The sequence below is a fragment of the Heliconius melpomene genome, chromosome 15 (genome assembly GCF_056956725.1).
Source record: "Heliconius melpomene rosina isolate 202511_hmr_F chromosome 15, ASM5695672v1, whole genome shotgun sequence".
Classification (NCBI taxonomy): Eukaryota; Metazoa; Arthropoda; class Insecta; order Lepidoptera; family Nymphalidae; genus Heliconius; species Heliconius melpomene.
The window spans coordinates 400,211-425,612 of record NC_140403.1 but is presented as its reverse complement, the minus strand read 5'-3'; the positions used below and the strand labels follow the sequence as shown (position 1 = coordinate 425,612).

Sequence of the window (25,402 nt, the reverse complement as noted above, 5' to 3'; positions counted from 1 at the left end):
AATGAAGATAATCATAGACATCATTAAAAAAAATATATAGACCTATTTTAAAAGCTTTTATTTATTATAAAAACGATGAACTTCCTGCCACTACAAAAGCTTGAAGACATCAGAATGCGATATACATAATAAGAACCGTTCAATGTGTAACTGACAGACCCTCGAGCCAGCATTAGAGGCACTTAGCAGACGATGTATAGGTATATGTATTTTCCCACGCTTGTACTTAGTAGAAGAATTTGTAGGAACTAGCAATAGCAAAATGGAAATGGCATATGGATGAAAAGTTGGTTTGTCTGTTATAGTTACTAGTTCAGCGATGTACCTAGGATGTACCTAGTACCTACGCTATGTTTTCATTATTTTATAAGAAATATTAGAATATAAGAAATATTATATTCATTATTTTATAAGTGGCTAAAACTCAACAAAAATAATTAAGCCAAATACAATCAGAAATATATATATTTTTTAAACTAAGCTCAATAAAAATTGTCATAGATAATATTTCGATTAAATGAATTAACACCATCTTAGCGCAGTAGCACAGCGTGTGATTGTAACGGTCGCGGATGCGTGCTGTGCGAACAGAGAGTCCTAACACTAGATTCCTTTTGCTCACTCTGCTGAGGCGTGAAGCGAATAAAATAAAATTTTCACTATAAAACACGTAATTACTTTTAAGCACCCGCAAAATGGAACAAAGTGTAGTGACATATCACTACACTCTCTAAGCTAAACGAAATCACAAAAATAAAAAGACAAAAAAAATCAAAGGCCGTATACCATTTCCGTCTAGATACAAGGCTTTTGTGTGCAAAGTAATATGCGATTGTCATGTTGATGTCAGAGACGGTCTATTGTCCTGTCGGTACGTACGTACGCTACCTGTGTTGTAGGTATGTAGGTATTACAATGAATACCTGGGTTTTATAAATGTCTAGAAATTCTCTTGAAGTTCTTTCTATAAGGCTTTTATTCTATGGAATTCCTATTTCAGCTCCACGCACCTTTATCTTGGGGAAAAGGGTAGGCAGAGAGATCGTAGAGCTAAAACGCTCCATTCTCCACTGATTGTGAAAAAATATGATTTATTTAGCTTCTCTTTCATGCTGCATCCCTATAGCGGTCTTAAGATACCTACTACGTTTCGTTCTCTTCCTACCAGAACAAGTAAATGAAAATAATTAATTCCCCCGAGTGGGAATGGAACCAACTACGACACGATACCTCTTTTAAATGTATAATGAGTCCTCAGGTCAGCATCGATCAATCAGCATCATGCTGATTGATCGAGTTAGCAATTTTTGCCTTTAATTAGAGATTGATGAGTGTGCTTGGCTCTATACAAACTGATTGTGAAACTTTTAAAAGGCCGAAGCATCATTAAAAAATATAGTACATCAGCTTCCCGCTGTATCCCGCACCCAGCAGGGTAGTCAGTGGGAACCTAGTGTTAAAACACTCCGTTCCCCACTTTCCGGTGAAGCATGTATACCGACACGGTGTTATGTTCCGCCATTCAACACATTCTCGAAAAGTGGGCACAAAATTGATAATTTATTAGATTTTATAAGAGTCCTAGCTAGCTATATGAGCCCACCCGCCCATGAAACCCACAGCCACTTTTTTAGAAATTATCCTATTCTTTAACCACTTCACCTTGTTTCTTTATTTTTTCGCGTGTCTAAACAAACTGATTGTGTTGCTTATTAGACTGCAACAAGTCCTTCATACGATTTAATAACATTTATGTCAGTTATTTGTTTTTTAGCTTCACTCTGTATATGTATATAGTAGGAACTCAACGCCACTCATATCGCGAACTAGGCTCTTTACCTATCCTATAATTACAAAATGCGTCATAATACAAAAGCCATCTCACCTTGCCACCAGCGCTCAAGTACTTGTTATTGCAAGTATGAAGCGCGTACTTCCCGCCCTCATCAGCTCTGAACTCCAGGGTGAAGAGGGTGTCTTCACCCCACGGCACGTTGGCGTCCACGTGGATCTCGTCCAGCGTCTCTGAGAGGTGGGCGAAACGCTTGCGGCCGATTGAACGGAGGTTCACCTGGGGGGTAAATTATGTGTTATTGGTTGTTATTAGTTTTCGTTGTTATTTCAATTTGTTTGGAACTATAGACTTGAACTGGACGAAGCCGCTGGCATAATCTTGTCATAATTTCTTGGATTTGGTAACAAGAAAATGCGCGGTTTGACGATGAATTAGAAACGGAATGTCTTAACACTACATTCCTTGTGCTTAACCCTCCATATGCGAGATACAGCGTGCTACTACAAAAATATCTTTCTTTACAGACCTAAAACCCCATTAAAAAAAAAGAAAATGCATCAAAAATTGTAATCGAGTCGTCCGCTACAATCTCCTCTCGGAAATGAAGACGCGACTGTAATTGTGATGCTAATGTGAAGATGATTGGACGTTATGATATATTCTTACATTTGTATGGAATTGCTTACTAATGATTGTTCAAATTGGGCAACGCTAATAATATTTTGACATGGAATCATCTGTTTTATTTATTTGTATTTTTTGTTTCACGCTGTATCCCGCATATAGCGGAGTAAGCGGAGACAACCAAGTGTTTACCTAATTTTTCATATTTTCCACCATTCACAGAAATTCATCACAATAAAAAATACAGACTTATATTTTCAGGTTACATACAAATTTGTGTACGAGCATTAAGTCACTACAGAACTTTCAGAACTCTTCGACAAAGTCTACAAATATGAAATTAGTACGGAACCCTGTGTGTTTTTTATTGTATTTTATTTATACTTACATAAAATCAGTATTAAATAAAACCCTATAATTTACCTGTGGTCTAGCAGCAAGATGAACGTGCCAAAGCTCTGCGTCGCCAGGCACCTTGGCGGTACAGGTGAGCTTATCAGAGCTGGAGCCGAGGAAGTAGCCTCTCTCCACATTGCGTAGAGCCCAACGACCGGTGCCGTCTTCGGATACACTGGACAAATAGAAATAAAGAAATTAATGATACCTATTTATATGACAGAGGTTGTCGTAGCACAACAACACAGCGTGTCACTGTAAGCTTGAGGGTTCGATTCCCACTCTAAGGAATGAATTTTAATTATATTCTCGTAGTGGTAACAAGACAAAGTGTGGAAAATTAGGCGGTGCATGAGGAATGTAGTTTAATATAAGATTCCCTATGACTACCCCTGATGGGGCGTGAAGCTAAAAAAATATAATACGTTACTGAGATTAGTGCGTTCAAACAAATAAAAAACTTCAACTTTATACAATTAGTATGAATGTAAGTCCTTGTTTCAATAAAGGATTACAATCGCTACAAACTTATTGCGGACACAACAAGTTAGTCAAGTAAACGTTCGTTGCACAAACACTTAATAGCTGCAGCGACCCCTCACATAAATCAGGGTGAAGGTAAAGAGGAGAACTGGCAGGATAATATTTTGTCTAAGCTATTACTGTGCAATGTGATAGTGTCTAACTATGACCGCGATAGTTACAGGTTCGATATCCACTCGGTATTCACTATATAGAAATTTGGGAAGGCTTAACATTGACTTAACAAACCTCAACAAGCAATTTTTCGAAATTAAAAAAAATGGAGAATGGAGTGTTTTTACACTAGGTTCTCTGTCTAGTCTGCTGTATTAAAACCCCCCACAACATATACGTGTATTTTAGTACCAATCTCACAAGCTGTCAATCGCACCTCAAAGACAATGCTTCAAAGTAACGTGACGTAAAAAGCCAAACACTCATCACGAGGCGCTCGGGCTAATTAAAGTGCGGGGTGAACAATCTGGAGGGTTGGATACGTCGAGATTAAAGGCATCGAAGCTTACTTTGTAGGTATAGGAGCTCAGAAAGGTATTATCATATTATGTATATATGGTATGCTTGAAAAATATGGCGGAAACTTGGGGGCTAAACTGTCTTAATAGTAGGTTCTCAGGTTTCAGCTGCCTACCCTGCTCTGTGCGGCATACAGCAAGAAAGCGGGCTTGATTATCATAAATCTAGAAGACTTTACCAGCTTCACGCTGGACACGGCACTACAGAACTCTAATTCAAGACATTCTAGGTTGAGTGGCGGAACTTAACGCCGCACTTTGCTTTCTCCGAGCGAGAAAATGAAAGTAATCTCCGAATTGACATCGTATTCACGAACATCGCGCTTACAGTCAAACACTGCACGACGACAGCCTCAATCTTTCATTTAAAATCTTTTTCCTTTCACATAATAATACCAACCTACCTAACGGATGTTTCTATGTATATATAAATATTGTAAAAATAAAGTAACGGCAAAAGTAAAACATAAATATTCCGTCAAGTCACTACACCGGGTTTCTCTTTGAATGATTTATCAGAAATGTTGGAAGCTTTCATTTGAGATGTCAATACAATGTGATTTCTATTTTAATTTCTCTCGAGCATTATACCTGCCTGTATACAGAACAGTGATTTGGTAAATTCGAAATAGAGAACGTAACTAACTTAGAATGTTAAAAATACTAAGAGAGGCCGACGCGACGTCGCAGTGACAAAGCGTCTGACAATACTGCGACTGGTACAAGAGGCCGTCGTAGCGCAGCGACTGTAAACACCACGGATGTCGGTTCAATTACCACTCAGGAATTGAAATAATTAATATTTTCATTTTTTAGCGCTGATATCGTTATCAGCGATCAATTATGACTAAAAAAGGGAAGCTTTACCCCAAAGGCAAATACTCAATTATATTTCTAAGCACATTTCCCTCAAGGGTTTCTCTCATAATCTAATGACTTCGGCACGCGCCTATTAAAATTCACAATGGATTCTAACCCTTTCTAAGCAAAAATTTTAGGCAAATCTCACCCTTAAGCTACTCTAAAACTTGGGGGAATAAAAATAGGCGGTGCGTGGGTAACAAAGTGTCTCAACACTAAGTTCTCTCCTCCTACCCAGCTATATGCGGGATGAAGGATGGATTCGAATCCACAACCATCGTGTATTTCTAATCAATCTACAACGGATAACAGACACAGATGTCTGCCACATCTAAAAAATAGCAAAAAAATGAAGCTAAAACAAAAATAAAATAATACAAAACCATGTTAAGTCCATATTTGAATATAATTCGCTGCCGCCGCCGCCCCTCTAAAACTCGTGTTTGAAAAGGTTACCTTGCCATTTTACAGGCGCGAATTCATTTATTTTTTGTTCACATTTTCGGGCATGTGCATGTAGAAACGTGTAAAACATGCACTAATTTATGTGATAAGTATTTTTTTTATTTTATTGTTTGTTTACCCACTATTACTTAGCTTTTTAATTAGTTTTTTTTTCAGCTGCACGCTGTATCCCACATGCAGCAGGGTGGCTGGGGGAACCTAGACACTCCGTTCCCGATTTTCCGCTAAATTCTTGAGGCATAGCGTGTTGAGTGGCGGCACTCAACACCGCACTTGACCACATTGAATAGTCATTTCACTCGTTCTGCCCACGAAATGCAACAGATAATATTGTTATAAGGCAGCTTTACTTTTTCTCGCATTTTTCCACCCTCCACCCAATTTTCTTGACATTGAATGTTGAGTAGCGAAACTAAACGCCGCGCCTTGGCTTTCTAGAGTGGTAAATGATATAATTCGTTCCCCGAATTTCGCGACGAATTAGCACAATCTTAAAGTAAGTTTTGTCAGTCAAGTTATAAACGTGAAGAAGACAAAACAAATAAAGAATCAAAATGGTATAAATGTAAAAGCTCGAACACTTAAGGGATGATTCAGTGTGAGTCAGTCTGTTTACTTGGAGTTGCTTATCTGAGGAGTTGTCGCGGCTGTCGCTGTGACTCAGACGGACGATCGATTGTGTTAAATAGGGTTCTTACTAGTGTACTTGAAATTTATATTGAAGAAAACTCATATATATCAGCTTCACGGTGTATCAGGTATATCATATAGCAGGGTAGGCAGAGGGAATCTAGTGTTAAGATACGTCGAATTTTTCGAGGTATTGCGGGTTGAGTAGTGGAATTCAAGCCGTGCTTTGCTTCGACACTAGAGCGAAGTAATGAAAATATGAAATATTTCATTTCCTCGAACCTACAACCAGGCAAGATGGACGCAGATTGGACACGGTTATATTTTTTTAAACCTAGTCTATGATGGAATTCATCACCACGCTTAATCTTACCAGAACGAAGAAAATGAAACGAATTCATTCTCCCGAGTGCGAATCGTACCCACAACCGTCGCGTTAACAAAAGTAAAAAGTGTAAGTATTCCTTAAAGAGAACAAAGCTCATCCCTACAGAGAGAAGCCTTGTTATTGTCTACGCGCCGTCAATCGATAATGTCAATGCAGTGTTGACACTACAGTCGACCGGAAGTGAACGGTCTCGGACGGTAGCGGGTTTGTTTACCTTCGATGTTGTGATTTGATTATTATGAAATCTTCGTGGCGCAGCGGCCACCGTTGTGAGTTCGATCCCTATTCGAGGAAGTGAAATATTTACTTAAAAAGTAGGTATTTTATAAATTTCTTCGTCGTTATAATATAGCCTTTCTCGGTCAATATAGTATCTAATCTTCTTTGCTACCTAATATTTACTGCATCATAGGGAAAGGTAACGTGGGAAACTATTGTTATGTCACTTTGTTCCCACTTTCCGACAAATTCTAAAGGAAGACATGTTGGGAGAATTGGAAGAATTGTTTTATAACGCCACTCGGCTGAGTGTCTCCCAACATAGCATTTAAGTGAATGACACACCACCCATTCTAACGGTTTTAGTTTTAGCAAAAAGAAACGCTGCCATTTTTGGCAAATAATAGTAACAATGACTCGTAAATATAAAAAATAAGGAGAGTTCCTTCCGCCAAGCGAGTGAGGCACGAATACTAATCCCGCAATTAGTATTTCTAAAGATTTATCGTGTGCGTCCTGGGACATGTCTCAAAGACTATACGCGAATTTATATTAGCTATTATTGTTTTTTTATGGGCAAAAGGGCAAGAGTCATGTGCAATAATAGGAAACGTACGCGTTTCCGGTTTTAAGGGTGCAGACATTTAAATTACAAATGGTAATGGTTCTGGAATGGATTTTCACTCGAATAACTCATTTTGAACATCTTTTATTCGTTTCTTTTGTAACTAAAACAGAACCAGCGTTGAAAACCGCTACCTAAACCGCAATGTCTCCAAAATTTAAGGAACGTAAGTGATCAGCGTTACTTGGATTATTATTATTATTTGTCGTCACGCTATATCCCGCGCACTGAAGAGGAGGCAGAAGAAACTTAGTATTAAGACACTGCATTCCTTACTTTCCGTTCAATTTCCAAGACATCGAGTGTCTCAACTACACTGTCTGTCTTATTAACAGATTAAACGAGAGATTTGGTTTGGATATCATTATTAATCTTACTGATGTTATAAACATGAAAGTTTGTGTCTCTAATTATTATAATTTGGCTACAATACAATAAGATAAAGCGGTCGGAGCCGCGTTAGTTAGTTAGTTAAATAATATTTCTTCTTTAGTATGGGCTATGTAGACATAGTGTAGGGTTCGTCGTCGGGTTCGTCAGTCGCGGTCATTGCTTTTATAACAAGATTTGTTTACATTGTAAATACAAACCCTTCTTTCTGTATTCTTTTATAGTACAAGTTTTAGTTATTTAATAATTATATTTAAGTATATTTTAATACTATAGCTAAATTTACCTTATCTGGAATTTGCTGCCCGCCTCCTTCTCTTCAGATTCACAGGTGACGTTGCCGAAGGTATCCACAGCCAAATACTTTTCCAAATGCGACCTCAAGTAAATCATGCCTGAAGGAGAAAAATATATAAATTAAAATTAAATCAGCTTCACGCTGTATCCCGCACATAGCAGGGTAGCTAGAGGGAACCTAGTCTTAAGATACACAAGAACGTCTAAGTAATTATAATGTTTTCAAAACGAATTATTTACTTAGGGGTTTCTTTGCCTTATATATTGCAGAAAATGTTACCACCCGGAAAATATAAAATCAATTTGATAATTAAATAATAAAAAGACTATAACGTGTTTTATTTGAAAACATGTTAAAATATAAAATTAGATTTATTTCCTTTCATAAAACGGTCAATATGCAAATATAACAAGCTTAGCATATGTTAGTAGTCATTTTACGCTAAATAAATTACCTATATTTTTTATTAAAATAAAAAGATGTATTTGAACTTTTTAATGAGCGAACTGTAAAATTTTAATATAATAAACGATTTATGATCATTGTAGAAAAAAAATATATATAAATAAAAATAAAATATATTGTATTAACAAAAAAGATTTTGTCTTATTTAAGTTTATTTTAATAATGTATAAACGTCGAAATTATATTTATTTTATTTTTCAACATTACACTCTACCACCCACATAGCAGAGAAGGCAGGGAGAACCTAAGGACACTAGTGTTAATACTCGTCCTCTAACTGAAGAGCCAGTGCTAGGAGAGGTGATATGTGTTGACCTTCGAAAACGAAAGATCGATGTTACTGAGAAAAGATCGCGTAAAAATCATTAGGACTCCCGTAGGAGACCATCTATGAAGAAGTTGATGACAGTGGACGATGCGAGAGAGATATGCAGAGCAAGATAAAAAGATGGACTTCATACTCTCCTCATAGACCTCATACCAATGCTTGATTTCAAAATCCTCAATCACAAAATTTTACTATACTTTTAACAAAAGCGGCGTTAAGTTTCGCCACTCAACCCTCAATAACTCCAGAATTCGGCGGAAAATGGGGAACGAAGTGTCTTAATGGAGACGGCGTCTTAACACTAGGTTCCTAGAGTTCCTCTGCCTACCCCGTGAGAGGATAAAGCGTGAAGCTAAAGAAATAGCACAAGTACTTAACTACGCCAACATAGGCAACATTGAATACATAAATATTTATTGGTTGATAACAACCGTGTGTCACTCAGTACATATCTCGGGCGTAATGACGTGAATATCAAATAGTATAAATTTGCAAATAAAATTGGAAAGTATCGTTAAAGATTCATATCATTTGAATCATTTGAATAATACTCTTTATAGAGAAATTGGTGCCATTTTTTGTTGAAATATAATCTGCCAATGAATAATATATTAACTAGATATAATATTGAATTGAAATTGAAATATGTAGACGGATAGGAACCCGCGCCTCTTCAATACCTTCTATGTACTTCAGTATCATATACTATTCTCGATATATCTAAGCAAAGCTTAGCAAACCCCATGAGCGATTTCACCCCAACAGTTTTAGTTTTCATTTAAAAATATATACGTGGGACTTGAACCTGCTCCTCGTGGATCTGTCTAATTTTACTTGCGGCTTCGCCCGCGTTCAATTTCAAACAACTATTCGTTTAGCTAAGTTTAACCTTTCTCCTAATTCTCTTCAAATCGAACTATAAGTTCTTGAAATTAGAGCGTTCAACTACGCAAAATCTTCAGCTTTATTATAGACTTGTTATAGGAATAAGTGAAGTAAGACACTCCGCGTTTCACATTTTTATAAAACGTATAAAAAATTAACATAGCAGGTTTTAATCCTCTTCACTTGGACTCTTCACGGATTCCAAGAGACGCGAGTTCTAATATCTATTTTTATACGTTTCCTCAAAACCTACTCGACACCTGTCGTAGGTACCTACAGTAATAAATAGTATAAAAAAACCTTAATATCTGAATATGGCAACAATCCATATTGTCGATTCCATATGCCTTTGTTTCCATGGGAAAGGAGAACAATGGCAGCGTCTAGCCTCTAGCCTAGTCTACTCTAGTGTTTTTGCGTTAATTGGCTCAAGAGACTGTCACAGTTAGAACGTACTCGGCGTGATAACGTGTCTGCTTCTCATAAGGACCCTCAAGTGTCGGCAAAAGGAACCTATTATGGTACTTTTGTTAAGTATTTTAATACTATACTAATAAAAGAATAACGGATTTAAAGCAACCCTAGAATTTTTTTGATAGAATGGAATCAATATAAGTTTGAGTAGCGTAACTCAACGCCCCGTTTTATTAGACCTGGTTAAGTTCTGCTATCAAAAATATACATGTTAAGTTAATGAATTTAACAACGCGCCTTGCCTTGGTAACCGAGTGAAAATATTAAAATAATCAATTCTCTAAACTGGGAATCGAACCCACTATCTCCGTACTCACAGTCACACGCTATGCCGCTGCGCCACAATGACCTCAACTAGTCTAATTATATTAATTTAATTAATTAAATATTTTTTTTATAAAAGTTCTTTTGTGAAGTTTCAAAGTACTTTTAACTTATAAACTTTTGTATCACAAGTTTGTTAGATTTTTTATAATAACAATGTATTGTATAAGTTTTTAACAATGAATGAAAGCATCTAGAATCTAGATCATAAAAGGAATATCAGGTAGTTACATTTCATTGTCTAGGGAGTTTGGACAAGATCCAAGAACCCAGTCTAATTCAACTGTGCTTAAAATTTTATATGAAATTTCAATAAATATTTTACCATTCAGAAAATATCAAAAATACTATTAAATAATAAAGATTTTTTTAACGGCCACACATTTTTTACAGGTCCACGCTGTATCCCACATGAACCATAACTCATATAACCCATATAAACCTAGTCTTAACACAGACCGTTGTCCATTATCCGCTTCATTGTCGAAATGGTGTTGAGTGGCGCGCTGGCTTGAGAATAATTCATTGACCATGATGGGAATCGAACCCACATGTTTCGTATAATAGACCAAATATGAGGTAGTCGCGGCCCAGCTTTGTTAACGCGAAGGTTGTAGATACGATTCACACTCGGGGTCTCAAACTCGGAAATAGTGGAGATCGGGGTGTCTCAACTAGATTAAGATTACATAACTAGATTACATGAAGCTAATAAAATATATTTTGGTAATTTAGAAACAAATAATTATTCAAAACACACAATATTCATTCAACGTCAACCGTCAAACGAACCCATATCTACCTCAATAACTCACTAATGTCAGGGGTGCCAAAGCTTTGAAGTCGGATATGCCTACATTTAGTTTAAATATTTTCATTTCACCTACGGGAATGTAAATTGAGGTTCTATATTATAAGGGGTCGCACCCCATTGCCAAGGTCCTCAGCTGTTGCGCACCGATCAATACCATGCGCTATGGGGTCCGCCCACATCATTATTTGGCTAACTTTAACATATGTCTGTATTTGACATAAATCTATAATATGATCTGTATCTAGTAAGTGGGGAACGGAGTGTTTAACACTAGGTTCCCTTTGCCTTTCCTGCTATATGCAGCATACAGTGTGGTTTATTTATTTATTTATATATATACTAGTGGGCCCGGACGCGGCTACGCCCGCGAAAATATAAGCCTAAATAATTAAAATAAGTTAAATAATAATAAGTGGAGATTTATTATTAGAAAAAATATCTGAGTAACCGAAATGAACCAACAAAAGAAGTAAAAGTAACTAAAGGAAATTCTTAATATTAGAAAAAGTACCTAAAGTTTGCCGTGTGCGCGTACTAAACATTTTTCCATATTAAATAATTATTAATTTTTGCGAACAATATTAAATAAAATTCCAAATGATTAAAATTACGATATTTGAAGTGTATAACATCGGTATAGATAACTGAACTGAGATAAATTAATTATAAGCAGCAAATAATTACATAAAAATAATATTCATTCGAAAATATATAAAAATTTACAAAATCATCAGTCATCTGCCCGTTCGCGTCGGTCATACTATACCACTCGAAGGCTAGGTCATTCCGAATCAATGACATCTTAATTATTTATTAGAATGTTATACAGTAAACTGTAATTTCCATCAAGATGAAATGCTAAAAGTGACTTTTATATTTACTTTCATAAGGATGAATATTAAATAATAGAAATTATCTAATTTTTGTTAATGTATACAAATCTATATCGGCGCGCGCCATGTATGCATTAAGCAAACTCACTTTGGGTGACGTTTTCTTAAAACAACAAACTTTGCAAGCCGTTGCTTAGCAACGCGTAGCGACGATTGTTATAAACATGGCGGAATAAATTGCATGTCAAATTAATTATTTTAATATATTGGTATATATCGAAAATATTACAAATATGAGAAAAAAAAGTATCCTATGTTCATCCCGAGACCTTCAAGTATCTCTATATGTGTATTTTATCACAATAGAATTAGTGGTTTGGGCTTGATTGCGTAAAAGACAGACAGACAGACAGACAGACAGACAGACACTTACTACTACTAACAGACAGTTACTTTCGAATTTATAATATAGGTATGGATAAATATATATCTAGTATACTAATGTTATAAAGCTGAAGTCTGTTTAACTGAACGCGCTAATCTCAAGAAGTACTGGTACGACTTTAATAATTGCTTTTGTCTTGGATTGTGGATGTTATTTTTCTTCGCTAAGCTAAGAACACATGGCTCAGTAGTCGCTTGGTCGCTTTGTACAAATACTTATAACATTTTTAAAATTAAGGAACTTAACAGGATTTAAATTCACAAGTATTGGCAAACACGAAAAAGCTCTAGCCAATGGAAGCTATACATATGTACATACGTTTACAGCAGGCTCCATAGTAATCATTTTTATTTTAGGTCTAGTAGACGAATCACCGCGTTTAACTCCATCACTCAACACGCAATGTTTTTGAAATTTAGCGGAAAGTGGTGAACACAATAAGCCTTAACATTATCTTCACTATGCGGGTAAAAACAAGAAATTGTTTTTTTAACGAATATGTCTAAAACCAAACTTGAACAATACATTTACCGCTACTTCACATATAATGCAAATATTAACTTCATTTAAAGTTATATTGAGCTTTGGAAAGCGCGTCGAAGCAATTAAGCTCTCGAGGGTGGATCTATTAACGAGGGTAGTGGGTAGAGGGTGGAGGGTGGCTGTGCACTCAGTGCATATCTCTTATGTTCGATTTGTTGTTTTTTGTATGAGAATATTGATTGGAAACTGTTTACATGAGTTTTTGTTGTTATACTATCATCAGTCAAAAGTTTAAAGGGAATAAGAAAAACTCACTATCATTAGCATTCCCAGAAGCGGGTTCCAGGGTCCAAATTTGCTTCTTCTTCAGACTAGTTCCGTTGGCGTTGATCTTGAACCCGAAGGTCTCTGCCGTTAGATAACGATAACGGGAGTTGATAAGGCCGATGGTCCACCAGCCTCGCTGCTGGTTCTGCGTGATGATGTCTCCAGCTCCATTCATGTCCCCGTTGCTGTGACCGTTTAAACCGTTCATGATGTTCTAGAAAGGAAAATATTGTGATTTAGTAAAATATAATTATCATCGTGCATAGTGTGTGATTGTAAATGAGATGGTTGTGGGTTCGATTCTTACTCGGGGTAATGAGTTAATTAGATATCCTCGTTCTGGTAATAGGATAAAGCGTGGCATGGAGTTCAGCCACTTAATACGCAATGTTTTAAAAAAGTGGGCGATAAGTAGAGTTTTATTAGTAAGGTTAAGGGACTGCCCCCAAAGTAGGTCTGTCTGCCCTGCCCAATTATTTTTTAATATTTTTGTATTAGTATTAGTGGATGTCTTCATAACATGTTAACTGTAGAAACATAAGTAAAGAAACATATTTTTGTAATGTCTTACAAATCATTAGTCTTACATATATTCTTACGCACGGCTGGCTGGCTGTCGAGTTATGAGAGAAGACAAGAGACTAGCGGGACCGTCACACGCTTCATTTAATATAGGTACCGTGATGTATTACTTTTAGTATAACATTAGTTACATGTTTACAAGTTAGTTGTTGAGTTAGAACCAGTACATCCTAAGATTTAACAATTCACATAAACAAACTCTTCATATTCATAACATTAGTAAAGATATACGATACCAATAATATTTGTATATTAGCATAAATTTGAATAGTTAACTCTAATAGTTAGTTACATCAATCATTCTAGAATGAACAAGAGGACAGTCTAGCAAAGTAAAGCTAAATTATGGACGGTCCGAATTACAGCATCCGTTTCCGTTAGATAATACGGCAAGTGGAGTCAGAAATTAAGATTTAAGATAGGTGTGGAATGAATGGATATATTATTATAGACTAGCTTTTTACCCGCGAATTCGTTTCAATGGTTAAATGGAAGTAATGTAAGAGTCATGACACACCACTTGACACATTCTAAGGCACGCAATGTCTTGAAATGATAATCGGAGTGTCTTAACCTTAGCTACACTCTGCCTGCATTTACGTACAGGAGAAAGAGTGAAGATGCATTTTAATAAAAACATCATTGTGTCGAACAGGATTCGAATCCATAATCATCACATACAATCAAAACCTAACTAAAACAGCAGAAATTGTACAAAAAAAGCAAGTACACCCACAACGATACATGATCCACCATACATTTGCCTGTAAATGGTAAATTTTCTGTCTGAGAGGAAAATACATCGCAGACAGGCCTCACTAGTTCACACTAACGGATCCAAAGCTCTCTCAAAGGAGAGCTGCGCTAAAAGGTGAGCTTTTAGTATTTAAATACAAATAATGTGGTCCCAAGTACTCATTATTTGTTAAGTTCCTTTTGAAGTTAAAATGAGTGCTCAATTTTATACTTTTAAGAAATATTCTCTTTATTTACGTCTGCAGTATGTAATTTGTATATGTTTGCATGTTTCATTTGAGTTGACATTTATTTAAATGTGAAATTATAAATATTTGTTTTTATACTAGGGCCACCACGAGGCTTCGCCCGCTTGGACTATGCGAATATTTCATTATTATTATTTACGTAAATGTTTTTCACCATTCGCGCGAGCACGACAGTTTTTCTCGATCGATAAATCCCGATCCCGCGGGAATTCCGAGATAAAAGGTAGCATATATATTGTTCTACAACCTCCTCTACATTTCAGTGAAAGTCCAATAAAAACCGGGATTTGTATACAAACAGGTAAAGAACACTAATAAATTCCCATGTACGTATTCTAACATTCACGTGGTCCTTAACTCATGGTCAAGGCTCTGTACCTTGAAAAAGGTATTATTCATCTAGATTCTAAGCAATACCTAATTAGTATATACAGTAGGTATGTTTAGCATACCGCGCCTATTTTAACTTCCGAGGTTATTTTATGTGTTCCATGTCCTCGGCAGTCGGCACTCCTAGCTCTGCCCATCTGCCTTGCACGCTTGGATGAACTAGCGATCTAGTTTTAAATATAGGTAAGTATGTGTTTAACCAGCATGTCATTATTTTTCAGTTTCACGCAGTATCCCAGGAAAGGTAAAGCAGGATAGGCACAGACAGCTTAGTGTTAAGACTCTCCGTTCCCTTCTTTTTTGTTAATGTGTTACTAAAGCGAGGAGACTAATTTCAATTTCTGCGAACGAGAATCGAACCAAAAACCGTCACGTTTACAGTCATTTTTTTTTAATATGTTACCTTTGTCTTATCATATATGACACATGTCACAGGATAAACAGAATACAGTGTTTTCCTCACCGTGTTCGTATTTTTCCTGTAATTTGGATTTATTTTGTGGTTACCAATAAGACCAGAGACATATTTAAATGATAAAAACAAATCTCTTTATGAATATCAAGCAAATAACTGATTCCGCCCGAATAGAATCTAAGCCGTCACGTTTCCAACAAACGCTGTACCGCCATTACCACCTCCATAATATATCATTCTATAAATCAAAAAAATCTCATATAAATTTCAATTTCCCTTCAAAACAATATAATTATAATAACAAACATGTCAAACCAGAGCGTTAACTAAATTAATATAATGAATGAGCTCGAAATGATGATGTAACACCTTTCAACAAAGGCGGGCGGTGCCTTTGACCTACCGACCTCGCGTCGTACCGTGACGGTGCGCCCGCGCATTGTACTCTCATGTGATAAAACTGAAGTCTTTGATGGGATTTCAATGTAATTTTGTAAATAAATTGTAATTGCGGCTTGAAAATCTGAAAAAGTCTTTTGGTCTCGAGGTAGAACTGGAACTCTCAAATTAGATTACAAGTCAGCCAGCTACCACTGGTAGGGAAGGTAGTTTTGCTGAGAAGATCCTGCGAGAAACTCAAGTTGCTCTTGTAAGCAAAATGTAGCTAAAGTAAGGTATATATAATGGACAAAATTGCTTACAATATAATAACACTCGTAAGTACATTGAATAAAAATTGTAACTCATCGCAGTCTCTACAAGGAAAATGTACGAGAAATTCTATTTATTTGTTCGTTTGTGCACGCTAATCTCAAAAACGGCATGGCCGGAACTTTCCTTAATATCTAGTCATTATTTTATTTAAATTGTAATTATAAATAAATAATGTCAATATAAAATGTTTTGTTCGACAAAATTGCTACAAAATAAAATTCGCGGAACATAATGGCTCAACGCCGCGGTTTACTTCGACACCAAAGCGAAGAAATGGTAATATCAAATTAAACACATATTATAAAATTCTTACAGGCTAAAGTCTCTTAAAGTATACAATATTAAATTTCTCCGAATGAGAATCGATCTCACAACCACTCTTGTTTACTGTCGCACGCTTGTGTATATACGTAAACTGGGACAATAAAATTATTTAAAGCGAATCAAAACTTGTTTGTTTGCGTTTAGTGCTATCATGTTTCCTGCGGAGTATTATTGGAACGAGGATAAAACACTATACGATAGGGGTTTATATGCCTTTACCTAAACTATTCTTATTTAAATCTGTATTATAGCAGAGTAGGCAGTGGGAACTGGGCACTCTGTTCCCATTAAGAATTGGCTTAACCACTTTTAGTTCAATTGGAAGGCATCACGTGTTGTGTCGAAATTAATATAATCCACATTAATATGAACCCAAAACGCGTTTACGGAGAGAGACCATCCCACTCCGCCACGACGCGACGCCATGAAATGATTTTTCTTAGTTAACTCGACGAAGTATCCTGCATAAATATAGCAAGGTAGACGCAGGGCACTTAGTGTTAAGACACTCCGTTTCCCACGCACCGACGAACTATAGAGATATTACTTGAAACTGGAATGAGAAGAGAACAGAGCAAGAAAGTGAAAACAACGAATCGAACCCACAACCATCCGGCCTCAGCAGTGTAATTGTTTATTTATAATGAAACCACAATATACAAATATTATGTTAAGTCTATTTGGGCTTCCAACGATCTATTATTAAACACGCACAGACAGACAATAGAAGGGATAACAAACCCGTCAGACTCAATGGACAATCGTTACTATATATATAAACTCTGTACGTAATACTAGCTAATGTTAGTTGTTAGTTTATACAAGCATTTAAATACAAGTTTTGTGTTAGTTTCATTTTTTTAGCTTTTCGCTATATCCCGCACATACCTGGAACCTTTCCCAGGTTGATGATAAGACAATCAGTTCGCATTAGGATACTTTCGTCCTCCACTTTCAGTCTAATTCTCAAGGATTTGAGTGGAGTGAGTGGAGGAACTCAAGGCCGCGCTATGCCTCGGTAATAGAGCGAGGAAATAAATATATGAAATATTTCATTTCTCTGAGTGGGAATGTAACCCACAACCAGTCGCGTTTACAGGCACACTTTCTGCCCCTGCGCCATGACGGACCTGCAATTTTTGTACATTTCTTTAAATCAAAATCGAACCCATATTCATCTCAAATACTGTACTGTGGCGTAGTTTAAATATCTATTAATTATAAACACCAGCCGTAAAATAAGTCTTTATGAGGTATGAAAGTAAGCGGTTTGCTGCACTAAACTAAACTGTTATTTTAGACTCCCGTTAGCTCTCGGCTGGATGACGAATCGTTTTACAAAGATTTGAGTTGATTTTAATGCAAATAGCTTTATAGGGTTATTTCTCCGTCTAAGAAAGTTTAGTGAAAAATAATTCCTAAATACCTTCTCCGCTTTTCATTTATAGCACTTGTTTAAGCTTATATTTATATAAGTGTTATTCAAGCAAATATGTTGTGTAATTATAACCCATCCTAAAGGCAGTCGTGGCGTACCGGCACAGTGTGGGTTTGTAATCGCGACAATTGCAGGTTCGATTTTCAATCAGAACAATGAATTATTCTCATTTCCAAAATAGTGTCTTCAGTCTTACACTAGGTTCCCTACGCCTGTCCTGCTGAATGCGAGATGCTGCGTGAAACTGATGAAAATAAACTTTACAATCTTAAATTATTATTAACCGATTATTCTAGATTTATCTCAGACATCTGGATTTTGTGTGTTTATTTTAAATACAACACATGTTAAGTTTACGGCAACAATAAGTACATGGTTCGCGGGGGATGGGCGTTGAACTCTGTCTCTCCCGAAGTAACGCCGCATTGCGGATAAAAATTTAGGGGGGTGTGACTAAATTGAATTTTGGCAAGTGCGGGTTCGAGGCGCGGCGTCTGGCATCCGTTGTAAAGGAATTGTCAATCTAAACTATAATATACTAACAAGTATCTATGTGGCATTCCGATTTATATATTTAGTTGGAGTATTTGCACTTAGTGGCGTCGGGGTCTGTCTAGAGGGGGTTTTCTTAGGTGATATTTACCATTTCACTTTATTTTTTTCAACTTTAGAAATGATTTTTTTTCTTAATAATTTTAGAACATTGTAATAATGACGATAATGAAAACATTTAATAAGAGAATATAAATTTCCTGATGTTTGTAGGCAAAGATAAACTAGTGCCAAGAAAGAGACTTTTCACCCAAATTCAAGACACTACGTGAACAAAACCCGTCGTTGAATTCCACGTTTTGAACATTGAAATAATTATTTTTTCCGAGTCCTTAGACACTGTCCTGTTACACTACGACAACTTTAAATAAAATCAAATACGAGAGAAGAGAGAAAAGATGGCATGTATGTATTTTCATTTATGCATTTTCATTTGGAATGTATGCACTAAACCGAATGTAGCTCCCAAAGGGCGGCGCTACAAAAGCTCGCAATCTTATCGAGTGTAATGAAGAACAATGCTGTGCGTATAAATAACTGTAATATTTAGATAACGAATATGTACGCTTATCTATTTCTACTGAAACTTTGAATTTGAGCCCCAAATGCGTCAATCATGGGTGTATCATCTCTGTATTTATTATAGTGTAGCTTAGTAAGTAAAGTAGGCTGAAACCAAGTGTTAAAACACTCCGTTCACAGTTGCGTGGCGGAACTCAACGCCGTATTTCGTCTTCTCTTTGTACTAAATATTGGTGTAGTATATGCACCACAAAAGGGCCAGTCTAGTCGTCAGGAGTCGTTCGGTTCAAAGGTCTATGAACGCGTAATCTCAGAACATAAATAAACAACGGACGCATCGGCGCGTCCAACGGAATTTGCGGTATATCGATTCATATACAATGAATATACTATACGTAGACTGCCAGAGCCAGACTGACTATATTACATGTATGTATAGTAGGATATTTATTTACGACGTGTAGAAATTAAGTTTTAATATTTGCGTTCTTTCTCCTTCTACCTACCCTGCAACTAGCATAATATATAGTATGTTTTACCTGCGGCTTCGCTTTCGTTGTCAAGTGCAAATAAAGAAAGTTTTGTATGACACATTGTGTTTGTAATAAGGTTCTTTTCTAACCGGAGATAAAGTGGATTACAACAAAAACATAAATGTGACGTAATAGATATATTGTATAGCCTCAAAAAATGGACTACCAAGCACAAAAGGTCTATTCAATACGAACCAGTATTTTCTTAACTTAGCACGTTCAACTTCTCAGTTTTATTATATTAGTATAGAGTTATAGACTACATATTCGTGGACGTTAAGCATATAGCAGGGTAAGTCACGTCGCCCATTTTATGGTCATATCACGGTCACGTAGGGTGGCGGAAGTTAACACCACGTTAAGCCTGACCACCTGACCACTGGTAGTACCAGTTCGCGTGCCACAACTCTAATGACTGTCTTTCAGGAACGTCCCATGTCTAACTGTAATGTATTTAATAAGGCATACGAGGATTACGAGGCAATTACGCGGGGCTAAGATGCAGCTAAGTGGCGGGTACGACGGAAGTCGGCTATCGTCCCGCGTCAAACCACCAATGAGATAAAGCCGCACGCGAATATATCGTAAATCAACAGCAACATTAATATTATTACTTATATATATTGTTTGTTTATTATAATGCATTTAAGTAATTGTCAGGTTCGATTCCCATTCGGGGGAATCAATTTGTCATCGATCAATTGCTCGCTCCAGTGTGTCCAGAGTTTAAGCACTCAATGGCAATGTTTCAAAAATTGGACACAAAGCGGGGTACTTTGAATAGATTCATTCTGCAAGTGGGAATAGAACCCATAGCCATCGTGTTTACAGTCAGACTATATTTCACAGCGTCACGATGGACTCATATGTTTATAGAATTTAAATAAAAATAATTCAAGAAGCTTCTCCAGCATCGGATTCAAATACAATTGTGGATTCGATGCCCTCTAGGGAAATGAGCATTTTTTTTTTCCCTGCTTTAGTAAACGAAGAGCGGACTGTTTCGAAAATGCACTGAAAAATTAAGACGGAGTGTCTTAACACTAGGTTTCCCCTACATAAAGCGATGCTAAAAACATAGTTTAAATAATTTCAGTCAAATCACTAAACCAGTTTAAGCAGTTAAATTACCGAAATAACTTGAACAGTACCAATCCTTATTATAAAACAATTTATCCAAAGCTCCCACGAATATTCTAAACAAGTTTGCTTCTGTACACGTTGCTTGGTGTTTATGCAGTAAGTCATAATATTTGATGTTTTTTTTATTTTCACGGATATCAAGCGAAGTAATCGGAATATGAGACTAGTCGTGGCGCAGGGGCGCAAAAGTGTGACTGTAAAACCAACCGGTTGTGGGTTCGATCCCCACTCGAGGAGATGAAATATTTACTTAAATTTATATTTCCATTTCTTCGTTCTGGTGTCTAGGGAAAAGCGTGGCGTAGAGTTCTGCCACTGAGAATTCGGCAGAAAGTGCGAAACGGAGTGTCTTAACACTAGGTTCCCTCTGCCTGCCCTAATACAACGTGAAGCTAAAAAAAATGTAAATTCTAACACCATTCCCATTTCACATCACTAAGTGAATAAACAAGCGAATTATAAAAAACCACTTTTCTCATCGACGAGCAAAGAAATGAAGTCAAGATGTTTGAAGAGCACTTCAGATTGAATGTGGCTGAGTGCCCTACAGGCTGCTGGCCTCGGTACATTGTTTATGACGGCCCTTTCATCTTGGTAATACATTTTAATTACTATCTGGTCTGCTGTCCCCAGAGGACAGTTCTTGAGAGTGTTTGGGCTGGTTTAAGACGATAAATTGTGAAGAATATATATCTATAACGGCTTATGTTATTGAAAACGGCTATTTCTATCTAAATATTTATAAAGGGTGGCTTTTCTATGCACAGAAATGGCAAAGACGTAGCTCACGATTAAAGTATCCGAAAGGAATTACATCGGAGGTTGATGACAGTGGACCAGGCGAAAGACCGTAGACCTTTGTGCTATAATCTTTGCTTTTCCCCGCATAGCGGAGTAGAGTGGGAGGACCTTGTGTTAAGATACTTCGTTCCCTACTTTTCATCTCAATTTTCGTGACATTGCGAGTTGTTGAAACTCAACACCGAGCTTTGTCTTGTTACCAGTGCAAGTAAATGAAAATTTTCTTAGCTATAGCTAGATTATAGCTTAGAAATATCTATTCATATATGAATAGATATTTCGTGATAATACCAAAAAATTGAACAGTTATCCATTTCCCACGTTAAGTTATCGTATCTGGTACCTTAACCCTGGCGTCGCGTGCGCGTGCGCACAAATACAGTGCCGTTAGAGAGGTTCAACGACCCCGCGCCGAGGCTCAGCTCAGCGTTATCTCGACATAAAATGTAAATTAGAAATCATTTTACGTCAAATATAATTGAATATCGATAATATTGTGTTTTTATACTAAATATATGTATGTGGGTAATTATTATGAGATACGTTTAAATTTTAATACAGCTATTCTATTTTATATCGCATTCTTTTTATATGTTAGTAGTGTTCAAAGCATTGGATAACCTTTATTTGGTTAAAACTCTTTTGCATTGCTGCTAATGTGTAAAAAAGTAGAAGAATGAAAATTTATTATATATCTTTATCAAATGCAAAATATACAAATGAAAATATATTTTCTTGTATACATAAATTACCGAAACAGATATCGTCGAGATAAATTTAATTGGCATATTGACCGTATAATATAATACTTACGCTTGAACAAATATGAGTAGAATATTTAAAATATTTTTGTTTCCCTTATCTGGTAAGCGCTGGCCCGTCCGGTTGTCAAGGCGAAGGTTGTGGATTCGATCTCTACTCAGGATAAATGAATTGTGTACATTCCCTGTAATAAAAATTACGAAGCTGCCACCATAGTAAAATATATTTATTTGGATCTAAGTGTAGCATAAAATGATTAATTATAAACTTTCCGCCAACCCTGTTTCCGCTAAATATAAAAAATACACAGTAAAATTTAAAAGTTTACTTTGTAATTATAATTACAATGAGCACCTAAAACTCATTAGAACCTGTTCCGGAGTAATTCGCGCGTGACAGACGTGCTGATGTGCACCAGAACGTAAAAAAACTTATATTAGTACGTACTCGTAGTTGGCGAGAGCTTGCTTTACTTTGATATAAGCAATTTCAATGCTAATGACCGGCGGGGAATACTAGCGATGGCTTAAAACTGTAAAAGTATAAATTGTAAAATATGTTCTAGATATTCCTCTTTTTTTAAGAATAAATGTTGTTTCTATAGTCTTACTTTCATGTTATATACTGGACATAGCATTCCACCTAATTCTGGAGGCATTGCGAATTAAGCGGCGGCACTCAATGCTAGGCTTTTGCCTTGTTACCAGAGCGAATAAATGAAAATATTAATAAGTAATATTTCATTTCCCCGAGTGGGAATCAAACCCATAATCGTCGCGTAACAGTCACATCCGGGCCCCTGCGCCACGACGGCCTTAATAAAATATTTTGATGTAGAAAAAAAAACCAAGTGCGTTAATAGATCAATTAGAGATTGAGATGATAAATTACCCTTTAACATGCTTCTAATTGGTTGTACATAACATTTGGACAGATTTGATTTCAGATGAACGATACTGTATATTAAAATTAAAAACATATTACTAATATAAGGGAGCAACGTGCCACAGGGTCTCACTCGGGGGTCTGCCTACCCTGCCATACGTGGGCAAAGCTTAAACCTGTAAAACTTATTCAAAAAGTTATTGAGCATGTAGCAGGGTAAGCAGAGGGCCTATAGTGTTACGACACTTTCCGGCCTCCTTAATTTATTACTCAAAATATCCTTCGTTTTTAATTTTATAAGCAATCGTTTCTCCACTAAGCGACTACTTAGATATTTAGAACATAATAAAATCACTAACAATATAAAAACAGAGAATCTCCCTCGTGTTTTAATTACAGAACGAGTCCTAAACAAACAATTCGGAGAAAATTTACGGCCGCCATCGCCACTTAAATTGAACAGAGCTAACTAACAGATTGTTATATTTTATCTAATTCTTTCTAGTTAACAGTGTGTAGTTTGTATATAGTTAATTGTAATTTTTGAGAGGAATATTATCTTATTTTGTTTTTTATAGTGCAGCGTGAAGTTCCGCCACTCAACAGTTAGTGATCTCGAAATGAATTCAGTCGTTTGAGAAATCCTATTATTCTACCATTTCATCGAGAGAAGTTATACCATATCACGTAACTTGGTTCGACGTTACCCATTTCGGTCAGTTACCATGGGCTAGTGGCTAATGTAAATATATTTTTTATTAAAAACGGAAGACAAATCACTTCATTTTGCATGAAAATTGAATTCACAACCACCGATCTATAAACAACGCGTAACAATCCCTCTCATCCACACGACACGAGGATAGAACATCTAAAAATAAGTAAGCTTCAAGTTATTTATTTTAAAGTTTACATGGCATTTCTATTTCCGTGTCAAGTGAGCGCAGGCAGAGGCACGCCCTCATTTCGTTTTGCCTCATTTTAGATTCTCGTAGACGAGTGTCGCGTTGAGATAGGTCGCTTACGGATATTAATAGTATACTACATATTTGTCGTCGCTGATATTGCATAGTAAACGTGGTTGTGAGTTCTAATTTGAATTAGGCGAAATTCATATTTTTTTTATAGTGTTTAAATGTTGTGGTGTACCTACTAGGGCAATGGTTGTTAGTTAAGTCAATCTCCAGTCGGAGGAACTATTCAGTTCCAGTTTTCAGTGGCCCGCCCTGGTAGAACAGAGTGGCGTCCCACCTACTAGTGTCTCGAATATGGTGGCAGCACGGAATATGTTAACACTAGATTCTCTCTGGCTACCCTGCTATATATGAGGTATCGAATGTAATTTTTGGAAGTCGGTTAAGAATCATCACAGTTATATTTAAATTAAAAAAGGAAATTACGAAACTGTCCAAGAAATGAGCCCAAAATACAAATGTCACTTTTACCATTAATAACAAAATTATTAATTTGAACACGTCTCGTATATCAATGTCAATTAATTTTTACCAGAATTCGGTAAAAAAACCGCCATCTGAATAAATCCCGTGAGTCATAAACGCGGTGGAGTGCAGCTGCGTCCGACTCCAATGTAAGGACAAAGAACCAATAATATTTAGTTACCACTTGGGAAGGAATGACCGTTTTAACCTTCATATTTGTGCTCTTGTATTTTTTTGGGAAGGCAGAGAAAGAGAAAAATATCAGCCGCTCCACTTTCTCTCACAAACAGACATTATGCTGGGCTACAAATTGATAAGAGGCAACGGCCTAAATGCCTAGATTAAAGCGATAATCCAAATCTACTGCCACAAACTTTTAGTTTACATCTCGCGTATATAGCAGGCAGAGGGAACCTGGCAGGGAAAGTCTTTCAAAACATTTCATTTTTCATATACCACAGTAAGAAAAACTAGACAGTATAAGCATATAAAAATAAAAACCTTGGGTTGAGTATATGCGTTCTTCACAATGACCTTGACACTGTCGCCCGCGCGACAAGAAATCCAAGTCATTCTATATTGGGAATGGTCTCCAAATATTTATTTTTTATCCTTTTACGTATGTAGAATATAGTCGTGATTTAAATGTAGTGTTGTTGATTGATTTTTTAAGTTTATTTTTGACTTCACGCAGTATCCTGCAAATAGCAGTAAGGAGGGAACCTGTTTGAAGTGGTTAATGTAAAGACTTACGACACCGTTTCCATTTACTGA

The 25,402-nt window shown here is 36.4% G+C and overlaps 1 protein-coding gene across 1 annotated transcript in view; it reads right to left on the bottom strand.

Moving 5' to 3' along the window:
* Window positions 1-25,402, bottom strand: part of sn (fascin domain-containing protein singed) — a 40,845-nt gene that overhangs the window by 9,247 nt on the left and 6,196 nt on the right. The window contains exons 2-5 of the mRNA XM_085198679.1: window positions 13,113-13,338; window positions 7,735-7,843; window positions 2,843-2,990; window positions 1,886-2,071 (exon numbers count right to left, since the gene is read on the bottom strand). Of these exons, the coding sequence (XP_085054805.1) occupies window positions 1,886-2,071; window positions 2,843-2,990; window positions 7,735-7,843; window positions 13,113-13,332 (663 nt within the window). The 5' untranslated portion in view covers window positions 13,333-13,338. The remainder of the gene's footprint in view (window positions 1-1,885; window positions 2,072-2,842; window positions 2,991-7,734; window positions 7,844-13,112; window positions 13,339-25,402) is intronic.